Source organism: Toxorhynchites rutilus, chromosome 1 (genome assembly GCF_029784135.1).
Source record: "Toxorhynchites rutilus septentrionalis strain SRP chromosome 1, ASM2978413v1, whole genome shotgun sequence".
Classification (NCBI taxonomy): domain Eukaryota; kingdom Metazoa; phylum Arthropoda; class Insecta; order Diptera; family Culicidae; genus Toxorhynchites; species Toxorhynchites rutilus.
The window spans coordinates 2,320,884-2,341,384 of NC_073744.1; the positions used below are offsets into that span (position 1 = coordinate 2,320,884).

Consider the following 20,501-nt stretch of genomic DNA (forward strand, 5'->3'; position numbering starts at 1 on the left):
GTATAAACGCCATAGAATACATCGAGTAGGTGCTGTTTTGCATCCCTTCTGGGGGATGACCGTTCTATTTTAGTACTGGATTCTGCCAAAGTTTATACAATTTTAACGAAATTATTGCCAGAGGTAAATTTCGTTACTGTTTGTAGGAATGAATGTTGAAATGAAAATAATACGAACGCTTTTTTTTTGTCTTCTTCAGAAGCCTGGCATTGAAATTTCCGTGTTTCCTCGAACACATTATACTCCGAAGCGGTCTCCTACGAATTCCGAACAGTTTCCGATCCAATTTCGAAACTTTTTGACTAATCAGAAGTAGCGCTTTTTCGCGGGAGGGTCATACTGAGAATACCGTACAAAAACCATGAGCGACGACCCGTCTTCTACATTGTAGCTTGTAGCGGAGAACAACACATCGAAGGCGCTACACATTCGAAATCTCGTAACAATTCTCGATGCGTAGGTTTAGGCAATACGCTGCTATTTTTTTTTATCATTTAAAAGCGTTTGATCTACTGTTATAATTCATTAATCATGATGATGAGCTTTGTTCAGAACGACCGTTCTCGATTTGTTTCTCGACATTCGGTGTGAGGAAGATATACAGAGCTTTTGATTGGATTGAGAATGGAAAACACAGTGCCAGACCATCGAAAACTGACGAAAAAGCGACATTCCATTTATGTTGGCCAATGATTATAAATTAACCAGGAAAAAATCAAAGATAACTCGAACATTGAGTTGGTATCATGTAAACCAACATAAATCAAATGCATCGTTACTTGAGACGAAACTTGGGTTTATAAGTACAACACGCAATCTTCAGCCAATTAGTCAGTCTTGTTTGAAAAAATATATGATGGGGAACTGGCTCCGAATTGAGTTTGGTGAGTTTGGTTGGCAACCAAGATTTTCCATCAACTTCATTAAAAAACACACACTATTTGAAAACATCACTTTATATTAACAAAGAACACTACAATTTCACATTTATTAAACTAAATACAATATTTGACTACACTTAATTTTTTGCACTCAATACATAGATAATGGCAACCTTTTGCCTTTGGTGGTCGGGATATATGAAAAATCTGATCTACCAAAAAAGCCTGTTTCACCCATTTCGCCCATGTTTGATTGCCTGCCTGCTGTTGTTTATTTAGTACACAGTAGACTCCTACAGGAAAACGATACAACGATGCGAGGGGTTCTTGCAGTTTCGTCTAGTAATAACCAACATCCTCCCCCACCCTGGAATTCTACGAATTTCTGAAATCAAACGAAAAACATTCCTCGCGAACAACATGTGGGTGACATCCTACAACATTAATTTTATTTTGATGTGGACTGAGCAAGTACATCATTATTCAGAAACGGCAAAACGCAAATTTTCTCTACTGGTCTTTTCAGCATTCCAGAAGCTGTCTTCAATGTTACGACTCGAATAACTCCATCAACTCCTGGGTGGACCTGATCTATACGACCCATTCTCCATTTCATTGGGGGGATGTTCTCATCTTTGATGACTACCAACTGTCCAATGCCTATTGGGACTGGTGGTTTCCACCTCTTATTTCTTCCCTGCAATTGTGCTAGGTACTCAGTTCGCCATCTCTTCCAGAAATCCTGCAAATTTTTTTGAATTGCTTGCCAATGTTTAAGTCTATTCATAGGAACCATTGTATAATCTGGATCGGGAAGTTGCTGCAGTGAGGAGCCAATCAAAAAGTGTCCTGGCGTCAGTGGTTCAAAATCATTCGGGTCATCTGACAAAGCTGTTATTGGTCGAGAATTAAGGCAAGCTTCAACCTGCACCAGTAACGTGTTCATATCCTCGAGGCTAACAATATTCGTACCCAGAATTCTTAAAAGGTGATATTTTGCAGAACGAACAGCAGCCTCCCAAAGCCCTCCAAAATGAGGGGCACTAGGTGGATTAAAATGCCATCGTACTCCTTTCATGACACATTCCCTCGATATTTGATGGTTATGCTCCTTACTTTTCAGAAGCTTGAATAGATTTTGGAGTTTATTGCGGGTTGCGGGAAATTGGTTCCATTATCTGAATAAATATCTGAGCTGTGACCTCTTCTCGCGAAAAACCTTCGTAGCGCTTGCAGGAATCGATCAGTGGATAGATCAGTGACAAGTTCTAAGTGCACGGCCTTTGTGCAGAGACATACAAATAGACATACGTAAGCCTTGACTGCTGTACGCCGAGGTCCTGGACGAACATAAACTGGTCCAAAATAATCGACACCACTTCTCAAAAATGGTCGTGCTATATTAACTCTGGCCGCTGGAAGCTCTCCCATGAACTGTTGTATTGTAGTGGGTTTAACTCGAAAACAACGTTGACATTGATGAACCACAATACGGGCTAAATTACGACCTCCCAACGGCCAATACTTGAGACGTACCGATGCTAACAGCAGTTGAGGTCCAGCATGAAGCAATTGTTTGTGAAAATGTTCAAAAATCATTCTAGTTAATGCATGTTTTGATGGTAGAACTACGGGATGTTTGGTTTCTTGGTTTTCCTATGAGTTTTCCAATCGTCCTCCAACACAGATTACATTTTCGAAGTGGTGAACTTCGGGAAACTGGTTCCATTTTATTGAGAGCCTTCCATTCGTGCTCAAACTCCTCTCGTTGTATGTGACGGATCAAAATGAACTCAGCGTCCTTTAGTTCCCTAGCAGTAAGTGGGATAACTACATTCTTTTTATCAACCTTATGCCGTAATACCGCAAATAAACGCAACCAATATGCTGTACTTCTCAATAGACGACAGAAGTCCGAAAAATGTTTGATATACCAGCTACTGAAGGGTTCTCCTTGTTGAACTGCATTATGTGTCGTAGTTTGGCGAATTTCTATCTCAGCTTCTCGTGTCTGCAACAAGGATGTTTGATAAGGCCAGGAACCTTGCGTTTGCTTTAGCCAAGATGGTCCTTCCCACCAAAATATGTTCATCAGCTGGTTTGGTGGTATTATCTGCGGGGTTATCAGCTCCAGGAATATGTTGCCATAGTCGGTTTTCTGTAATCGCCTGTATCTTCGCTACTCGATTGGCGACAAACGTTACCCATGAAGTCGGCACTGCTTTAAGCCACTGCAACACACACGTGGAATCGGTCCAAAAATATAAGTCTATTTCTTGTTTTATTGATTTCATAATTAGCTCCGACAATTGCGCTGCCATCAGTGCCCCACATAATTCCAGCCTTGGCAATGATTGGCACTTCAATGGTGCCACCTTGGATTTCGATGCTAGAAGAATCACTCGAACAGTTCCTGATGAATCACAACTCCTCACATATGCACATGCCCCATATGCCTTTTCAGAGGCGTCCGAAAAAATATGCAATTCTGTCGAAATTGATTGCGGTATTATAGCACATCGGTCGATCGAAATTTCGTTGAGAATTGGTAGCTGTCTTTGAAATTCTTGCCATTCTCCTTTCAATCTTGAAGGCAACGGATCATCCCAGTCGTATTTGTTCCCATTTCGATCTTCCAAACATCATAGTCGCTGCATGAAAATTTTTGCCGTTGTAATAACAGCTCCAATCAACCCTAAAGGATCGAAAAGCCTGGCGATCATGGACAATATCTTCCGTTTAGACACTTCTTCCCTGATATCAACTGGAGGAATTTTAAATTGGACTTTTAGGATGTCTGTTCCAGGTATCCAAATCAGTCCCAGTGTTCTCACAGCTGGATCAGGGTCAAGTTGAACCTCAGTAGTGGAGAATGCTAGGTTTTCCGGAGGCACACCTTCTAAAACCTGTGGGCAATTGGAAGCCCACTTCCTCAACCTGAATCCACCTTTCTGCAATAAGGAATCGAGCTGGTTTCGCAATTCACTTCCCATATTTACGTTGTCAACACCTGCTATTATGTCATCCATGTAGACGTCTTGGATCAACGAATCAGCTGCTAGGGAAAATTCACTTCTTTCATCCTCAGCTAATTGTTTCAGGGTTCTCGTGGGCAGAAAAGGAGCTGGCTTAGTACCATAAGTTACAGTGGATAATTCATAAACGTCAACCTCTTGCGATGGATCCGTTCGCCATAAAATACTTTGGAGCGGCACGTCTGTGGTATTCATGTTAATTTGACGGAACATTTTCTCTACATCTGCTACCAGCATAATCTGACGAGTTCGGCATCGTATAATTAAATTCCTCAAATCCTCCTGTATAACTGGGCCCACCATCAGCGAATCGTTCAAGGATATCCCTGTTCCTGTTTTACACGACGCATCGAATACTACCCGTAACTTGGTCGTAGTACTAGTTGCTTTGATTACTGGATGATGGGGCAGAAAATACCGTTTAACCTTATCAACGTTATCCATATCCACTTTCCGCATGTGTCCCAATCGCAAATATTCCTCCATAAAATCGTTGTATTGTAGACGCATAGCAGGATCATTCTGTAACCTTCGCTCCAAGCCTTGGAGCCGACGGAATGCAATGTCCCTTGACTCGCCCATCCTTTCCAGCACGTCTTCAATTTTAGGTAAAGAGAATGTATACCTGCCATTCCTCTCCCTTTTAACCGATTTTTTATACAGATCCTCACAACGCTGTTCCTCGGGGGAGTAATTAGTAGACTTTTCAACTTCCTCACAGGCCCAAAACCGATTTATCAATGCATCTAAGTCTATGGACGTAGCCGAGTTACAGGTAATTCGTGGACTAGCATTCTGTTTCCCAACGGTCCCCGTTACCACCCAGCCAAAAACTGATCGGGTTAACGAGGGTAATTCTGCACCCAAGTGGATTTCATTTTCATTTTTGAAGAATGTGAAGAAGTGTTGAATGCCCAAGATGATGTCTACTGACTTAGATTCCGTAAATGCTGGATCGGCCAAATCTAAGACTTTCGTAATTTTCCAGGTCATCAAAACCACATTTTTCGTCGGAAGATTTGCTGTAACTCTTGGGAGCAAAAGAAAATCCATTTTGCATGTGTAATTCCCAAATCGTGAACGGACTGCCGCAGATACTGTGTGTTTTACCCGAGTGGTTTCTTGACCAATGCCACTGACAGCCACGTCAGCCTGTCTTCGCTTGCATTTCAAACGCTGATTCAGTCCTTCAGTCATAAAATTGCACTCTGACCCTGAATCTAGCAGAGCTCTGGCTGGAACTACGGTACCATTATCATCTTCCAGCAAAACGATAGCGGTAGCCAATAATACCGAGGACGCACAATACGATGCTGTGTTGGATGTCGATGCAGCGAGTACAGCCGACACTTCCTTGGGACTGAAGGATCGCGAAGATTCTCTTGATTTTACCGGTGAACCTTCAGCTGCTTTATTGCCTTGAGAGTTCTCTTCGCGAAAACAAACTAACGTGTGGTGCTTTCCCTTACAAACACGACAAACGAAACGGGATAAACAATCGACTGCCTGGTGACCTCTTTTGAAACAGTTACGACACAATGAATGACTGCGGAGAAGCCTATCACGAGTCGATATCGTCATGCGTCTAAACTGCGGACACTGATACAGAAGATGCGTATCTGAACAAGCTACACAACGAAGCCCAGCTGTTTGCACTGCATTATAATTCGTTAGCGTAAGTGGTTGTCTTCTTCTCGGCGGTTGTGCTACCTCAACCCGGGCTCCTGTTCCCTTTGGTGGTAATGAGTCAAGTACCCGAATCCGTCGCTGCAAGAAATCAACCATGTCCTTGATGGTATCTTGGTCTTTGGATGCAGAATATTCCTCCCAGCCTCTTCTTGTAGCTGGGTCCAATCTGGAACCTAATATATCCAACAGCAACAAATCTTTATACTCTGCTGGTTCTACAAGTTGATCTAAGGTATGAATAGCACGCTCAAAATGTTCCAGTAATGCTTGTAATTCTGCGCCAGATTCTTTCACTAGATTTGGCATTCTAAACAATGCCTGAATTTGTCTCCGTATCGTTGTATCTTTTCATCAGTGTTTCCCATGCTACCTGATAGTTCCCCCTAGTGATTGCGAGCGGATCTACAAGAGCCTTTGCCTCTCCTGCTAAACAACCTTTCAAGTAGTGGAATTTCTCAACTTCTGGTAAATCGGTTTTGTGGTGTATTAACGACAGATATAGGTCTCTGAAACTTAACCACTCATCAATATTGCCGTCAAACGTTTGCAATTTGATTTGTGGGAGACGAACATGTTCAATAGTCGATTGTTGTGTCACGTCCAGCCCTTGGGTAGTCGCATTCATACCAGACCCACACTCTAAGTCCTTAACCTTCTCTAGCAACATGGATTTCGCCTCATAATATCTATTACTAAAATCGGAACGTTGTCTAGAATAGGTATCATCTTCTGCGGTATAGTCGTCGTGCATTTCGATGTCTATTATGGCCTCATTAACCTTTTCCCACAATTCCTCAAGTTTTTCCAGCTGCACTGTAACTCGAGTCGCAATCGTTTCCTCATCCAGAGTGTCCAAAAAACGGCAGATATCGTTGAACATCTCTTGCAGGGACTTCAACCTCGTTTGTAGCGCCTTCAGAGAATTACTCCTTGTTGTTGGTGGCATTTTGAATACTCGTTTGTAGTTATGTATATAAATGAAACAGCTTATGTAGTACCAAAAGTAGAATCCAGCTCCGGCTGGACATATACTGTTCAAACTGACCTGACAAAAAATTGATGCTACTGAATTGCCAATAACAGTGTGCCGGTTAATTCTCGTGTTCACAAGCTGTTGCTCCTTAATAGTGGTGTTTGTAATAACGAGATATGTGGGCCCCTCGTATTACAATGTACCACAAAATGAAAACAAATGTTGCGTGTTGCACCAATACAAGCGTTCGATGAGGAAAAGGTGAAATGTGTAGAACCCACCCGGGTGACGTCTTTAGAGAACCCCTATTGAACTGACAGTAGCCAACATATCGAGTATCCCACTGACACTTCTCAGTTTGGGTTCCCCACTGACAGGTTCGATTGGAGAACAATATTTCATAATGGCGTATTTAGTAATTGATTCCGACTTTGTATTTTAACTGTTATGTTCATTAAATAGGTCGTAACAAAATCTGATGCCAATAAAAAATATAGCTATAATTTCCATTGGCCTGTGGTTCAGTTCTCAATCTTTTTATAAACATATTTCATTAAAAAGAACCAAATTTATCATCACTTTGAATTGTTCTTTATTAGATAAGGCATTTTCATATGTAAGTCTTGAATTTGACTGAAAATTGTAAACATTGTCAAATTATTCCTTGTGATGCATAGCAATGTCGGCGATTACTTGCATTTTTTTAAAGAAATATCTTTTGTGTAATGGAAACTGTTATTTAAAGGTAAGCGTCGCAAAAGTTATCGTTGAGTTATTTAAATCTACACTATTTTCTGGATGTGACAATATCAGCTTCCATCATGTATCAATTACGGAAAGCGGAGTGCTTGATTATTCTTGTTTCGATTATCAGTTTTTGTTACTTTAAACTAGCACGTATAGCATTGTAATTTTAACATTTGAGTTTTAGTTGATGGGTGACACCTGTACACAGGGGAGTCGTTCTTGCAGTGCAAAAACTGCTCGCATACTGCGGCCACTTGATCCTGACGAACTAAAGGAAACAGCCACCGATAGTGCATCCTGGGTACTGGACTGCATCGTGCTAACATCAGTAGATTGGGATAATCTTCCTGCTGGGTGATTTGGAATGAGTAAAACCAGTAATCTTGTTACAACTCGATGTGTATGCTCATAATATTGAACGGTCGAAACGCTATGGTCACGAAAACCTCGATTATGCTGGATCTTGGGGAAGCAAATGACCAGTTCGAGTAAACAACGAAGGGTGATTAATTTGTTGTAAACACTTGTAGAACACTTGATATAGACAGACATATGGTCGTCAAACAACTAAAATGATCGAATTGAAAATGATTTTGTTTCTTCTATAGGTCTCCACTCCATCGGCGTCGATTGTTTTCCTCTATACTGCCAGCGGGCCACTTGTACGAAGCTCATGCAAGGCGGGCGAATTTTTCATAACAATCATTCTAAAGAACAGGGCTGAGGAAGCAGAACGCAATAAAGAATAGGTGGCTTGAAGCCTTCGTATTGAAGACCAAGCATTTGTAACTAAATGAGGCAACTTAGTGATTATGTTACATAGTGTATCTGTGTTGCAATTCTGAAAAAAAAAGTTTATTGTATGATAAGTACATCCTGTTTTACATTTCATGTAAATACAAAAGTTGTTTACCGATGTCTTGAACTTTGAAAATATCCAGCTCATAAGTCGATTCACTGAATATATATATTTTTTAATATTTTGTTATCGTATATGAACTACCAGGATCTTCCATAGGTTAAAAGTGGTTTTATTGTTGGAGCTCTAATATATTTGAAAACTACTGAACCGATCAGAATGAGAATTTAGAGTATCGCACGTACTTTTGTGCTATTAAGTGTTGCGGCATGTATAGCGGGATGAGTATTTTTGTTATCTAGCTGCACGATTTGAAATCCTAATCTGTGTACCCGATGGTATGAAAATATACGGGAAAATTGTTGTACGAATGATCGGAAGTAGCAAGACCATTTGATGGCATTTTCAGCTAAATAATTTACGTTATCAACAAGACATTCTGCCCTATTATGCGCGGCGTATCGGATGTGAAATTAGAGTAATGGAGCTAGTTTCGAGAGGACTCAAAATGGAACTGAAGTGAACAGTCAGGAACTATGGAATGTATAAAAATGCCTCTTTCGAATGATAACCTTGAACTCATTAACTTTATTCAATTTGTTTATAAATATTTATTAATTTCCTTCGAAAATAATTAGTCTGGTAAGTTTTTGCCTGTTTGTCGGCTTAAAAGATACAATGGTTTTGCTGTATAGTTTCATTCGTATGTTAAGGTAAATGTCTACAATTAGTTTAAGCAGACTAAATTTATGGTCTTCCGCACATAGTTCGCTTTCAGGAAAATCACCGTATAAATCATAAATATCCGATTGCACTCTTAAGAATGCGTTCGTCGCAACATGATTGTAATATTTCTCAATATTTACATTTTTCTGATCGTCGACAAGTATCTGCAAGTAGAACATAATTTGAAAGCTAAATTTTACCTTTATTATTAAATGAAGGGAAATATAATTATTTTGAACTCGTATTCTGCAGCCTTGCATACAGAAGCAATAATCGGCGATCCATACTTGCGCATATAAATCGCACAAGGTGTACATTTTAAATTGCTAAGAACCTTTTGCTCGACAATTTTGGCATGTTCTTCGATTACCATACACAATGCTACATCTGTCTTAAAATAGTCATAATCCTGCAAATACTCTGTGTTCCAGCCATCTGTTTGATCGTCGTGATGCTCCTCGTAGTTCGGATATTCTTGAGTGAGACTCTTAGTTGAAAGCGTGTCAACTTTCCCGAAATTCAAGCAATTTCCTGTTGTTGGATTCATTACAGCGTTGTTAACCAGCAGCCTTTTGTAGCTTGCCCTAAATTGTGCTGCGTTGGGGTTGTTGTTTGATCCGCTTTTCGATCTGATAGCACCAAAAAAGTGTTCCAGGTGATCTTGGCTAAACCAGTACGTGAAAATACTTTCAACAAACCCCAATTCTTCAACATATATTCTATACAATTTCCGGAAGCTCTCAATCGCTACTAGAAATCCCAAAAATCCTGTTTTGCTTCGCGAATCCAAAATGCTTGATCCATCTGATAATTTCATATTGCGGATAAAATATTCGATATACTCGAAAGCATCATGGTAGAGGTCAAAATTTTGTTCAGATAACGGTTTTTTAAAACCCCTACCATTTTTGTCCATGCTGTTGTTCAAATCAAACAAGTCGTTGAACAAGTGAAGGAATTCAGCTGTCGCTGAGCAATCGCTGAATTCCGGCTCGATGCTAACAAGTTGTTCAAGAGCGGTAGCAACGCTGTTGCTAAGCACTTGAACAGCTAACACCACCTTCAATTTTGAATTCTCAAAATTCACATGTTTATCAGACAGCTTCGGCGCCAACTTCAAACCAAGAGTTTTTTGGTATTGATTAAGCTTCTCTATATATTCCCATTTAACTGCTCCATTGGGAGTGATCAACACCTTCTGTTTGTGGAGCGTGTTTCGTATGAGCTTAATCATATGAACTGGATCCAGGAGGACATAAACGTCATGGTTGGAAGTAGGGTGTTTGAAGCATGTCTTCAAGGAATTCGAATTCCCACGTATGTCGCATCCCAGAGCATTAACAGTTCCTATGTTCGTGCACGTTCCATCGAAAGTTAAAGCGACAATCGTGACGCCAACTTCGTACAAACTTTCCAAAATTGTTTTAATAATGTCCTTTTTTTCGATGGAGTTAAGCCCTTTAATAAAAAAGTAAGCTATTGGAATTTTCCACGGATCCTGGACACCCGTGACCATGAAAACTAGAGCCTCTTTGGCAGCAGTTACAGTTACTGAGAATTTTTATCCATTATTTGAACGGAATGCAAATAAGCTACTCCTTCCAGCTTTTTTGTTTGTTGATTCCATATAACCTGCTGGCGCACGGCCATCTCATCCATTATGAGGCATCCTAGTAATGGTTTTCCTTGGGACTTCATACTAGCTGCTTTAAACTTCAAAGCCTCTAGGCTTTCTCGCGTGATACCAGGTTCTCCGTTCATACTTTCGTACCAACGTTTGATGGTACGGGGATGTGGCAAAATTTTCCTGAACACATCGCGTACATAAGTGTACGCCTTCGGTGAATAAAAATGCAAGGTTATGGCGAAGCTGCGTAGAGCGTCACTGTATGGCTGACCATGGGTATGTGATTTCAACTCCTCAAAAAGCGAATCATTTGACAAATAATCCTTAAATAAATAAAATAATAATCAATTACAAAGCCATTATTTTGATTTCTTAGGTCTACCTGGAATATCGGATGGGTAGAGTCCGATAAAAAATGTTTCTCCTTCAACTTGTCCAATAGATCTTGCATGCTGCTCATACGATCTTTCAACCGTTTGACCTGTCCTCGGAGTAACTTAATCGTCTTCTGAGATCGTGATAGCTGCGATTTGATTTTAGGTACAGCAGTTAAGAATTCTTCTGCTGTAATATCGTCTTTGACATCTCCGGCATACCGAATAGTTCTAAAAGAAGAAAGCTACGTAGAATACCAAATCTGAAATCTGTCCTATAAAATACCTTCGACGTTTTTGTGGAGATAGACTCTGCTCGTCAGTCATGCATCCAATCCGAAGCGACTCTGCTGCTTGATTGATTTCGGAATCATGAGATTCAGAATTGATTTGAAAGTCATGCAAGGTTTGCGATTGACTTGAATCGACCAGATCACTGCGATTGATTCCGATGTCATGCAGAATGTACGATCCGCTTGAACCGGCGAGATGGCTGGGATGATAGGTTCTTTAAAATATTCCAATAAGTATATATTTAGTACAACAAGATAGATATTTAAAACACTTCGTTATAACACCTTTCATAGTTTAAACCAGGTAGAGCACGTGAAATGTTTTCTTTTGGTTCAGACGAGTGTACATGTGTCTTCGGCAGTAGTTCCTCTGTCTCATTGGCATCATTGAATCCGGAATCATCAAAAATTTGCAACGAATTTCGATCGATAGAAGGCACGGAGCTGTGTAAGGTATTTTTCAAGACTATTACATTTAGCAAACTACTTATGCGTCGATAATATTCACTTTGAGCTTGAATAAGCACCAAAAACGGAAGGAATTGCTGTTTTGTTTATAGTTTTCCGTCCACAGCAATAATAAAAATCGCTTTCCAAAAAATGTTTCGAACATATTCGATCTAAAGTGAAGTTTATTGCATCAACGTGAATATTTCTGTCCTCAGCATTACATATGGCCTGTAGCCAAGCCATTCGACGTTGGACATTCCTGGGGAACCTGTGCACTGAAAATCCGGCCTGCATCGGTTCACCAATATATTTACGACAGTGGAAGTCACTTTCACACTCGGATACAAAACACTTCATGTCTATAACGAACTGAACTTTTGCTTTTGAATTTATCTTTTAAAACCGTACACAAACCAAAGTTTTGTTTTCGTTTTGCTTTCAGTTTTTGTTTATATATTTCTTATTCTTCTTAGCAGCATGACATTTTATATCTTAGCATCGACAATATGACAGCTTAGCACCCTGCTGGTAGAACCAAACAAACTCCAGCTTCGACTGGACATATACTGTTTATAATATTTTTCCTGGAGAAATATTAACGGTGCTGATGAATTCTTGTTGTGGCTTCCGGTAATCAATAATGATATGACGAAAGAAGGTGATATGTTGCAGTGTGTTTATCGGATTGTTTATTTTGGTTCCAGGGATAGTGACGTTGAGTATGTTTTGTTTACGTCTGCTATGATGCGCCGGCAGCTCAGCTCGAGGTTCGTTATGGTAGGGTTATGAATAACAATAGAAAATGTGTAGATATGTGTAGTTTCCCAGCAACGGCTGGACATAGACTATTGTGTAATTTACCTGGACTAACCAGGAAACCTTGCCTGGATTGTGTTGAAACGGGATGTTTAATATTGAGGTTTGGTGGTGTGTGTGCTCAGATATTCTCAGTGCTCATAAACCAGTTTGTCCGTATATGGATGTTGTCTATGTCTAATGTTGATCCTCAGTAATGTCGTAGTAGTAGTGATGTTGTGCTCTTTGTTTACTTCCAAATTATGTGCTCCAACATGCAAAAGTAAACAGTGAGTGTAGGAAACAGATAGCCCAACAACGGCTGGACATATATCTGTGGTTTTACCTGGACAAACAAGGGCAGATCGCCCGATTATGAATCTTCGCGATGGAAAGGTGAATAGGCCTTTGTGTTTTCACCATAGAGTCAAAGTTTTGCCCTTGAGAGAATTTTGTTGTTCAGTTGGAGGAATAACATCTCTCTGCCAGAATCCAAAATAATTTGTCCTGTTGTCGAAGAGAAACGAAGCTCGGCGTTGCTCTGATGGAACACAACGCCTATCACAGTACCAATACTCAGTACCGGCATTCAAAGCAATCCAATATATTTTCTTCCATAAATACTACACTTTTAATGATTAATACATTTTAATTAGAAAAGATGCTTACATATTCCTATTTATAAAAATCTGATACATCAATTTATTATATTTGGAGTAACAGCCGCAAAAAATGTAAAGGAAGTTGTATTTAGTTCTAACTAATTCATAGAGGCTAATATTCCTTTAATTGTATACGTTTCTAGTATATTTCCAGCATTTTTTTATTACTTTTATTACTTGGTTTATATTTGAGAAAATTTCCGCCTGCAACTGGCGCTTGTCCTTTTTCAGGCCTTTTTGCAGCTATGCGTTATTGGTATTGTGATTTGTGACATTATAACTACGTCAATAAAAATAACTCAGATAACGGTGGTATAGCAATTATTATTTAATTAAAATTTAAGTTTATCTGCGCTTTTTAAAGGTTTGATAACGATAAATGAATTCAACTCGTAGATTATTTGCGAAATATTATCGTTTTATTTTTTAACCATTGGTATAATCTATAATTTTTGAACATTAGGGTTTCTTGAACGCCAACTCAAAAACCCCTAATGTTGAAGATATTTTTTTCAATCTTCTATTTTCGGTACGAGTCAAGAAACATTGGCCAGAACCAGCATTTTTCTTCCCGTAAAAAGCTCAATCCAATGTTTTTTCCTACATCACAATGTGTGTTCTTTTTCAAAGTAACCTTGTAGAAAAGATCACATGTTCTTGTATTTTATTTGGTTGTTAGGTTATGTTAGGTTATGCACTTTCCGCACTTACATGCTGTTCTGTCTCTACACAACACAAAGTCGCTGACGATCGCACACACAGATCGTTGGCTTCTCTACTTCGTCGAAGGACCACGGCGCACATTCGCCGTAAAAAACAATGTCAATTTTCACCTAATTTTTAGCAGCACACAGCAGAACCATTAGAGAAAAAAGGCAAAAGGACGACAGGATCGAACACGTTTGTTGGTAACTCACAACACAACAGAGGAAGGAATTACGTTGGTCGCTCTGTTGACCAAATTGTATTTCACTGCTGCTGCTTTACCAGGATGATTCTTCAAAAAAAAGGCAGTTTCAATTTACGATCCTTTAATTGTCGCAAACAGAATGAGAAAAACTTAAATCTACACATCCTTACACACTACCAAAATAGGGAAAAAAAACTTAAAGCTACAATTATTACATGACATGTGCAGGGTTGCCAATAATATTTTTCAAAAAACTGGAAGATTACTGTTAAATAAACTGGAAGAAAACTGGATCCTATAAAACCGTTTTAAGTGCGATTCACATACAACATACACGTCACGTTCACGTCCCGTCACGTCACGATACGTCAATGATTCTACAATGCAATTCTCATGAAAACATTCACATACACCAGCAACGTAACGACCCGTCAGCATACGTTCAACGAAAACGACCGGCAGGGTTTGTAGAAAAGAATAATTGACAGAGACGGACGGCTCGTTTGGTTTTTGTCTGGGCTTTGTGTCTCGGCTTTTGTTTTGATTTGGTTATACAGTAATTAACATCTACATCGACATAAGGCTAATTGAACAGATCTGTGATGCAACACGTTTAATTAGACATTTTTACCTCTAGTTGGACATTTTTGTAAACATTGAGTTCGGGGCCCAAATTATAGCCCCACATTGAAAGTCGCCACCAGTCGCAAATGTCCAATTACTGGTCAAAACCGACTCCAATGCGACACTGAGTGGTGCCTCAGCATATCGCTTTATAAGTAACTAACTGTACTTTTTATGCCAACATATCTCTTAGCTCCAAATTTCGGAGTGAAAATCATTCGCGATTAGTTGAAAGAATTATTCTATTTATTATTGTTATTGCATAAGGGTCGGACTACGGGGTTTAAGCTTTTAAATAATTGAATTCAATGATTCACATTGAATTTTTCAAAATTTAGAACTGATTCTAGGCATGCTGATTTGAAAGAGGGCATTGCAATTTAAAATTGTTGTAGGTGGCGACACCATGAATAAAATTAAATAAATCATTCGTTTGGCATTTGACGTGACGGTGCTGGTGGAAGCATTGACTGCATGTGTGAATTGGTGGAGACGTTGACGGAACGTAGACGTTCTTCTCCGTAACGTGCTATGTGAATCGCACATTATTAATAAAATCGGCTTTGATTTATCTAAAATTATTTTTTTTACGTATTCCAATGCTTCTGAAATAGAAGTTCCTTCTAAGCTTCTTATAGTATTTATATGTAGATCATAAAATGGCGAATCAAACTATTAATTAATTAATTAATTCTAGCAGATAAAAATGACGGTTTCCACCTCCTTAATATTATAGTGAAACAATTTTTAAGGATCTTCTAAAGCTTTTTAAAGGTTTGATAACGATAAATGAATTCAACTCGTAGATTATTTGCGAAATATTATCGTTTTATTTTTTAACCATTGGTATAATCTATAATTTTTGAACATTAGGGTTTCTTGAACGCCAACTCAAAAACCCCTAATGTTGAAGATTTTTTTTTCAATCTTCTATTTTCGGTACGAGTCAAGAAACATTGGCCAGAACCAGCATTTTTCTTCCCGTAAAAAGCTCAATCCAATGTTTTTTCCTACATCACAATGTGTGTTCTTTTTCAAAGTAACCTTGTAGAAAAGATCACATGTTCTTGTATTTTATTTGGTTGTTAGGTTATGTTAGGTTATGCACTTTCCGCACTTACATGCTGTTCTGTCTCTACACAACACAAAGTCGCTGACGATCGCACACACAGATCGTTGGCTTCTCTACTTCGTCGAAGGACCACGGCGCACATTCGCCGTAAAAAACAATGTCAATTTTCACCTAATTTTTAGCAGCACACAGCAGAACCATTAGAGAAAAAAGGCAAAAGGACGACAGGATCGAACACGTTTGTTGGTAACTCACAACACAACAGAGGAAGGAATTACGTTGGTCGCTCTGTTGACCAAATTGTATTTCACTGCTGCTGCTTTACCAGGATGATTCTTCAAAAAAAAGGCAGTTTCAATTTACGATCCTTTAATTGTCGCAAACAGAATGAGAAAAACTTAAATCTACACATCCTTACACACTACCAAAATAGGGAAAAAAAACTTAAAGCTACAATTATTACATGACATGTGCAGGGTTGCCAATAATATTTTTCAAAAAACTGGAAGATTACTGTTAAATAAACTGGAAGAAAACTGGATCCTATAAAACCGTTTTAAGTGCGATTCACATACAACATACACGTCACGTTCACGTCCCGTCACGTCACGATACGTCAATGATTCTACAATGCAATTCTCATGAAAACATTCACATACACCAGCAACGTAACGACCCGTCAGCATACGTTCAACGAAAACGACCGGCAGGGTTTGTAGAAAAGAATAATTGACAGAGACGGACGGCTCGTTTGGTTTTTGTCTGGGCTTTGTGTCTCGGCTTTTGTTTTGATTTGGTTATACAGTAATTAACATCTACATCGACATAAGGCTAATTGAACAGATCTGTGATGCAACACGTTTAATTAGACATTTTTACCTCTAGTTGGACATTTTTGTAAACATTGAGTTCGGGGCCCAAATTATAGCCCCACATTGAAAGTCGCCACCAGTCGCAAATGTCCAATTACTGGTCAAAACCGACTCCAATGCGACACTGAGTGGTGCCTCAGCATATCGCTTTATAAGTAACTAACTGTACTTTTTATGCCAACATATCTCTTAGCTCCAAATTTCGGAGTGAAAATCATTCGCGATTAGTTGAAAGAATTATTCTATTTATTAATGTTATTGCATAAGGGTCGGACTACGGGGTTTAAGCTTTTAAATAATTGAATTCAATGATTCACATTGAATTTTTCAAAATTTAGAACTGATTCTAGGCATGCTGATTTGAAAGAGGGCATTGCAATTTAAAATTGTTGTAGGTGGCGACACCATGAATAAAATTAAATAAATCATTCGTTTGGCATTTGACGTGACGGTGCTGGTGGAAGCATTGACTGCATGTGTGAATTGGTGGAGACGATGACGGAACGTAGACGTTCTTCTCCGTAACGTGCTATGTGAATCGCACATTATTAAGAAAATCGGCTTTGATTTATCTAAAATTTTTTTTTTTTACGTATTCCAATGCTTCTGAAATAGATGTTCCTTCTAAGCTTCTTATAGTATTTATATGTAGATCATAAAATGGCGAATCAAACTATTAATTAATTAATTAATTCTAGCAGATAAAAATGACGGTTTCCACCTCTTTAATATTATAGTGAAACAATTTTTAAGGATCTTCTAAACCTCTAGAAAATACGTTTTTAGTTGGATGAAACTTGAAACATCTCGAATTTTGGGACATGCATGAGGACACGATTCCTAGTTATAGAACACTGCATCGAACCTAATCTCAATTTCTTCTAACGCGATTTTTTTTCCTGTTATTTTAACCATCTTCGTTGCTATCTATTTCGCACTCACTAACAATATAGAGTAGAAGAAATCAATAATTCCATTCACGGCGTCTAACCTTACCTTCGACATTAAGTTTTTGAGTAGTTTGTTTCAGCTCTCATGCATAATTCTTGATTAGGCCCCACAATATCATTCCAGGACTAAAATGAGCACATTCTATACCAAAATGTTTCTTATATCAGGCTTGCCCAAACCAAATTTTGTTATCAAAATCAAAATGAGGCATCCTTAAGTTTTACCTCCACCTCGAAAAAATATTTTTGGAAAATATATTCATATTAATAAACAAAATAACAAAAATGTATACATATTAATAGGTAAAATAAACATTATAGTTGTTCCGAACAGAAACTAGCAGTGGGTCATCAAGCGTTACAAGAACCCATAACTGAAAATATTAGTGCGCCGGCAGTGAAACAATAGATTCACAAACCATTAACACAGAATTGTCAAACACTCACCAATTCATTTTACTAATTACATACTAAAATAGAATAAAAATTACAGCTCAACTCAAAATAAACATAAAAAGAGTTTTGCTAAACGGTGATTGTCGGTTGTGCCAACAATAGTGCAAATGCATTTTATGCAAAGTATGCATAATAACATATATCTTTTCATTACGAACTATGCGTTCGATAGGAGAGTTTAGATCATACGTAATATTAATGCTATTTAGAATTTAAAATTCAAGAAAGTAAGGTTACTTGGAATTTATATTCATATCAAATAAAGTCAATGGATCAAATTGACTCTATGATCTTCTGAACTTTAGAATTATTTGGAAGACCTACATCATCTGATGTTTATATAAACCTAAAAAGACCACATAGCGGGCTGTACAAACCATTTTGGGTGAGATTTCTTGCTATGAACATTGCACCGGTCGTAGTGGAAATGGTAGATCAATTGATCTGAACTTTGGAATGTTTTGGAGTACTTAGGACATCTAATATTTATATAAATTCAAAGACACTACACACACTGAGCGCTAACCGTATTGAATTCGGAGGTGTAAACAGGAAAAATCTAAGGTGGGTGGGTAAGAAAAGATTCGACCTTGGACCAATCAAACGATAAATGTCAAGAAACAAAACTGGACATGAGATAGGAAGGATGAGGGAGGGATAATGTTTATACTTTCAGAATTTATTTTACATAAAACTGGTAAAACTGAAGTACACATATAAAAAAAACTGATATATGGATAATATATCAAAAAGCTGGAAAGTTTAAGGATTTAACTGTTTGACTGGATCGAGAAAAAAACTGGAAGAATCCAGTTTAAACTGGAACATTGGCAACGCTGGCTATGTGTGTGTACGATTGCATCGCCGAGTGCCGCCGATTGCTTCTTCGTTTCTGCCGATTGCATTTTGTATTGATAACCTACTGCTCAAGCGAGAGCCGATAAATATGAAACAACACTATCAATGAACACCAGTGGAATGAACATCAACATCAGCTTGCCATGGAGTTCATTTTTTCATTTGCATCTTCATTTTCGTCATGATATTCGTAACGTAGAAATTGAAGATCATTGCGTGTTGGTGAAAATCAAAGCATAAAATTCAACGTCAACTAATTGAGAGTGAAATCGTTTAATGGTAAAGCATGTTCATTCATCACTCAAAGTTCTTGTTTTTGGCGACTTTGTTAATAGAATGCATAGATTCCTCTTGCTATGTTTCATGAATTTACTTCCGATTGGCCGGAAATGGCATACACCCCCTATTATCTGGGCAATGGGTGAGCGGAAAACGAATATAATCTTGTGTTGATTTCCGGATTAATGATACGCTCAACACCGAACAACGGTCTACGCTCGACGAAAACTAATGTTGCCTTTTCCGGATTCCTTATCCTTTCTTTTGTTCTAAATATGGAAATCAAACACGTTTTCAATAAAAATTCACTGCGAGCGATGAAGATCAGCTTAACTTTCGTAATAATCACATGAAATTATTTACAGTAATGAAAGTGCCTGAATGCAGGCTTTCCGAAATTCGTTCATGCTGTTTTCGTTCAATATACCAGACAAAGTTCACGCGTCTCGACTCATGTGTTATACTCATTATGACAAAAATGTTGTTGAGTTTCAACAGAAGAGAATTCATGCGACACTGGGAAAAAGCTAATTCTTTCATTCGTGAATAAATTTTGATAATTTGTGGCACTGTTAGCTAACACTTATAATAAATAAAGCTATCATTTGGTGCGAAAACATTACCATAAGGTTGCTTGCAAAAAACATGGAAAAATTTTGTCACCGATTTTTAAGACTGTTATGTATCAGGGGGGTTTTTTTTTGTAAGCTTTATGCACCGCAATGCATTTCGAGAGTATTTCGATTTTTCATTGCTGTCGGTTAGCTGATTATATATTACTCTATATAATGTGCAGACAGAGCGAACCATGTGTCAATCAGTTGTATATTGAATTTAAACAATTTCCATGCACCAAATTCAAACCAAAAATAAATTTTCTTGAACCTTGTTAAAATGAGCTTCAATCCGTTAGCGCAGAAGAGACACATTTTGATTATATATAAAAAAATGAACTTGATGCACTCCGACTAAACGGATCAGTGAGAAATGCTGGTCTTCAGTGTTAGTGATCACAAAATGAACTATTTCAGAGTGCGATTTAAGCTGTAGCGAGACAATGAATTCGAATTTGATGATTCTATTGAGGAATACTGCCCTAAAATGATTGAAAATGGTAAGTGTATGCTTTATTATGTAAGCCGTGCTATCATGTTGTTGCCTGTAGCAGATGGCAGAGACTATTATACTAAACGCAACTAGATGTTTATACAATTTCAACCCCACACCTCTCCTCCCTCTAATTTTCATAACAGAATGGCGGAAAATTTGACTCACAATTTTTAATTGATTGAAAAATATTTTTAAATTGTTCAGTCATAGTGAACCAAGTTTTAAAAAGTGTTTGATTGAGTCAGTCAGAGTGTACGTA

General features: G+C 38.3%; 2 protein-coding genes across 4 annotated transcripts in view; one reads left to right on the forward strand and one right to left on the reverse strand.

The window, feature by feature from the left end:
* Positions 1–20,501, forward strand: part of LOC129767838 (uncharacterized) — a 154,313-nt gene that overhangs the window by 16,323 nt on the left and 117,489 nt on the right. Inside the window, exons 1-2 of one of the 3 annotated variants that reach the window (XM_055769079.1) lie at positions 12,247–12,284; positions 12,359–12,431. The exons of the other annotated variants lie outside the window; for them this stretch is intronic. Coding sequence (XP_055625054.1) covers positions 12,262–12,284; positions 12,359–12,431 — 96 coding nt within the window. The 5' untranslated portion in view covers positions 12,247–12,261. Of the gene's footprint in view, positions 1–12,246; positions 12,285–12,358; positions 12,432–20,501 lie in introns of those variants that run through there. 3 annotated transcript variants of the gene reach the window in all.
* Positions 3,524–5,911, reverse strand: LOC129761418 (uncharacterized). The gene has a single exon (XM_055759140.1). It carries the CDS (start codon positions 5,909–5,911, stop codon positions 3,524–3,526), a length of 2,388 nt encoding a protein of 795 aa, XP_055615115.1.

Coding starts and splice junctions, on each gene's coding strand:
- LOC129761418 (XM_055759140.1), bottom strand. CDS start 5,911: ATGCCAAATCTAGTGAAAGAATCTGGCGCAGAATTACAAGCATTACTG.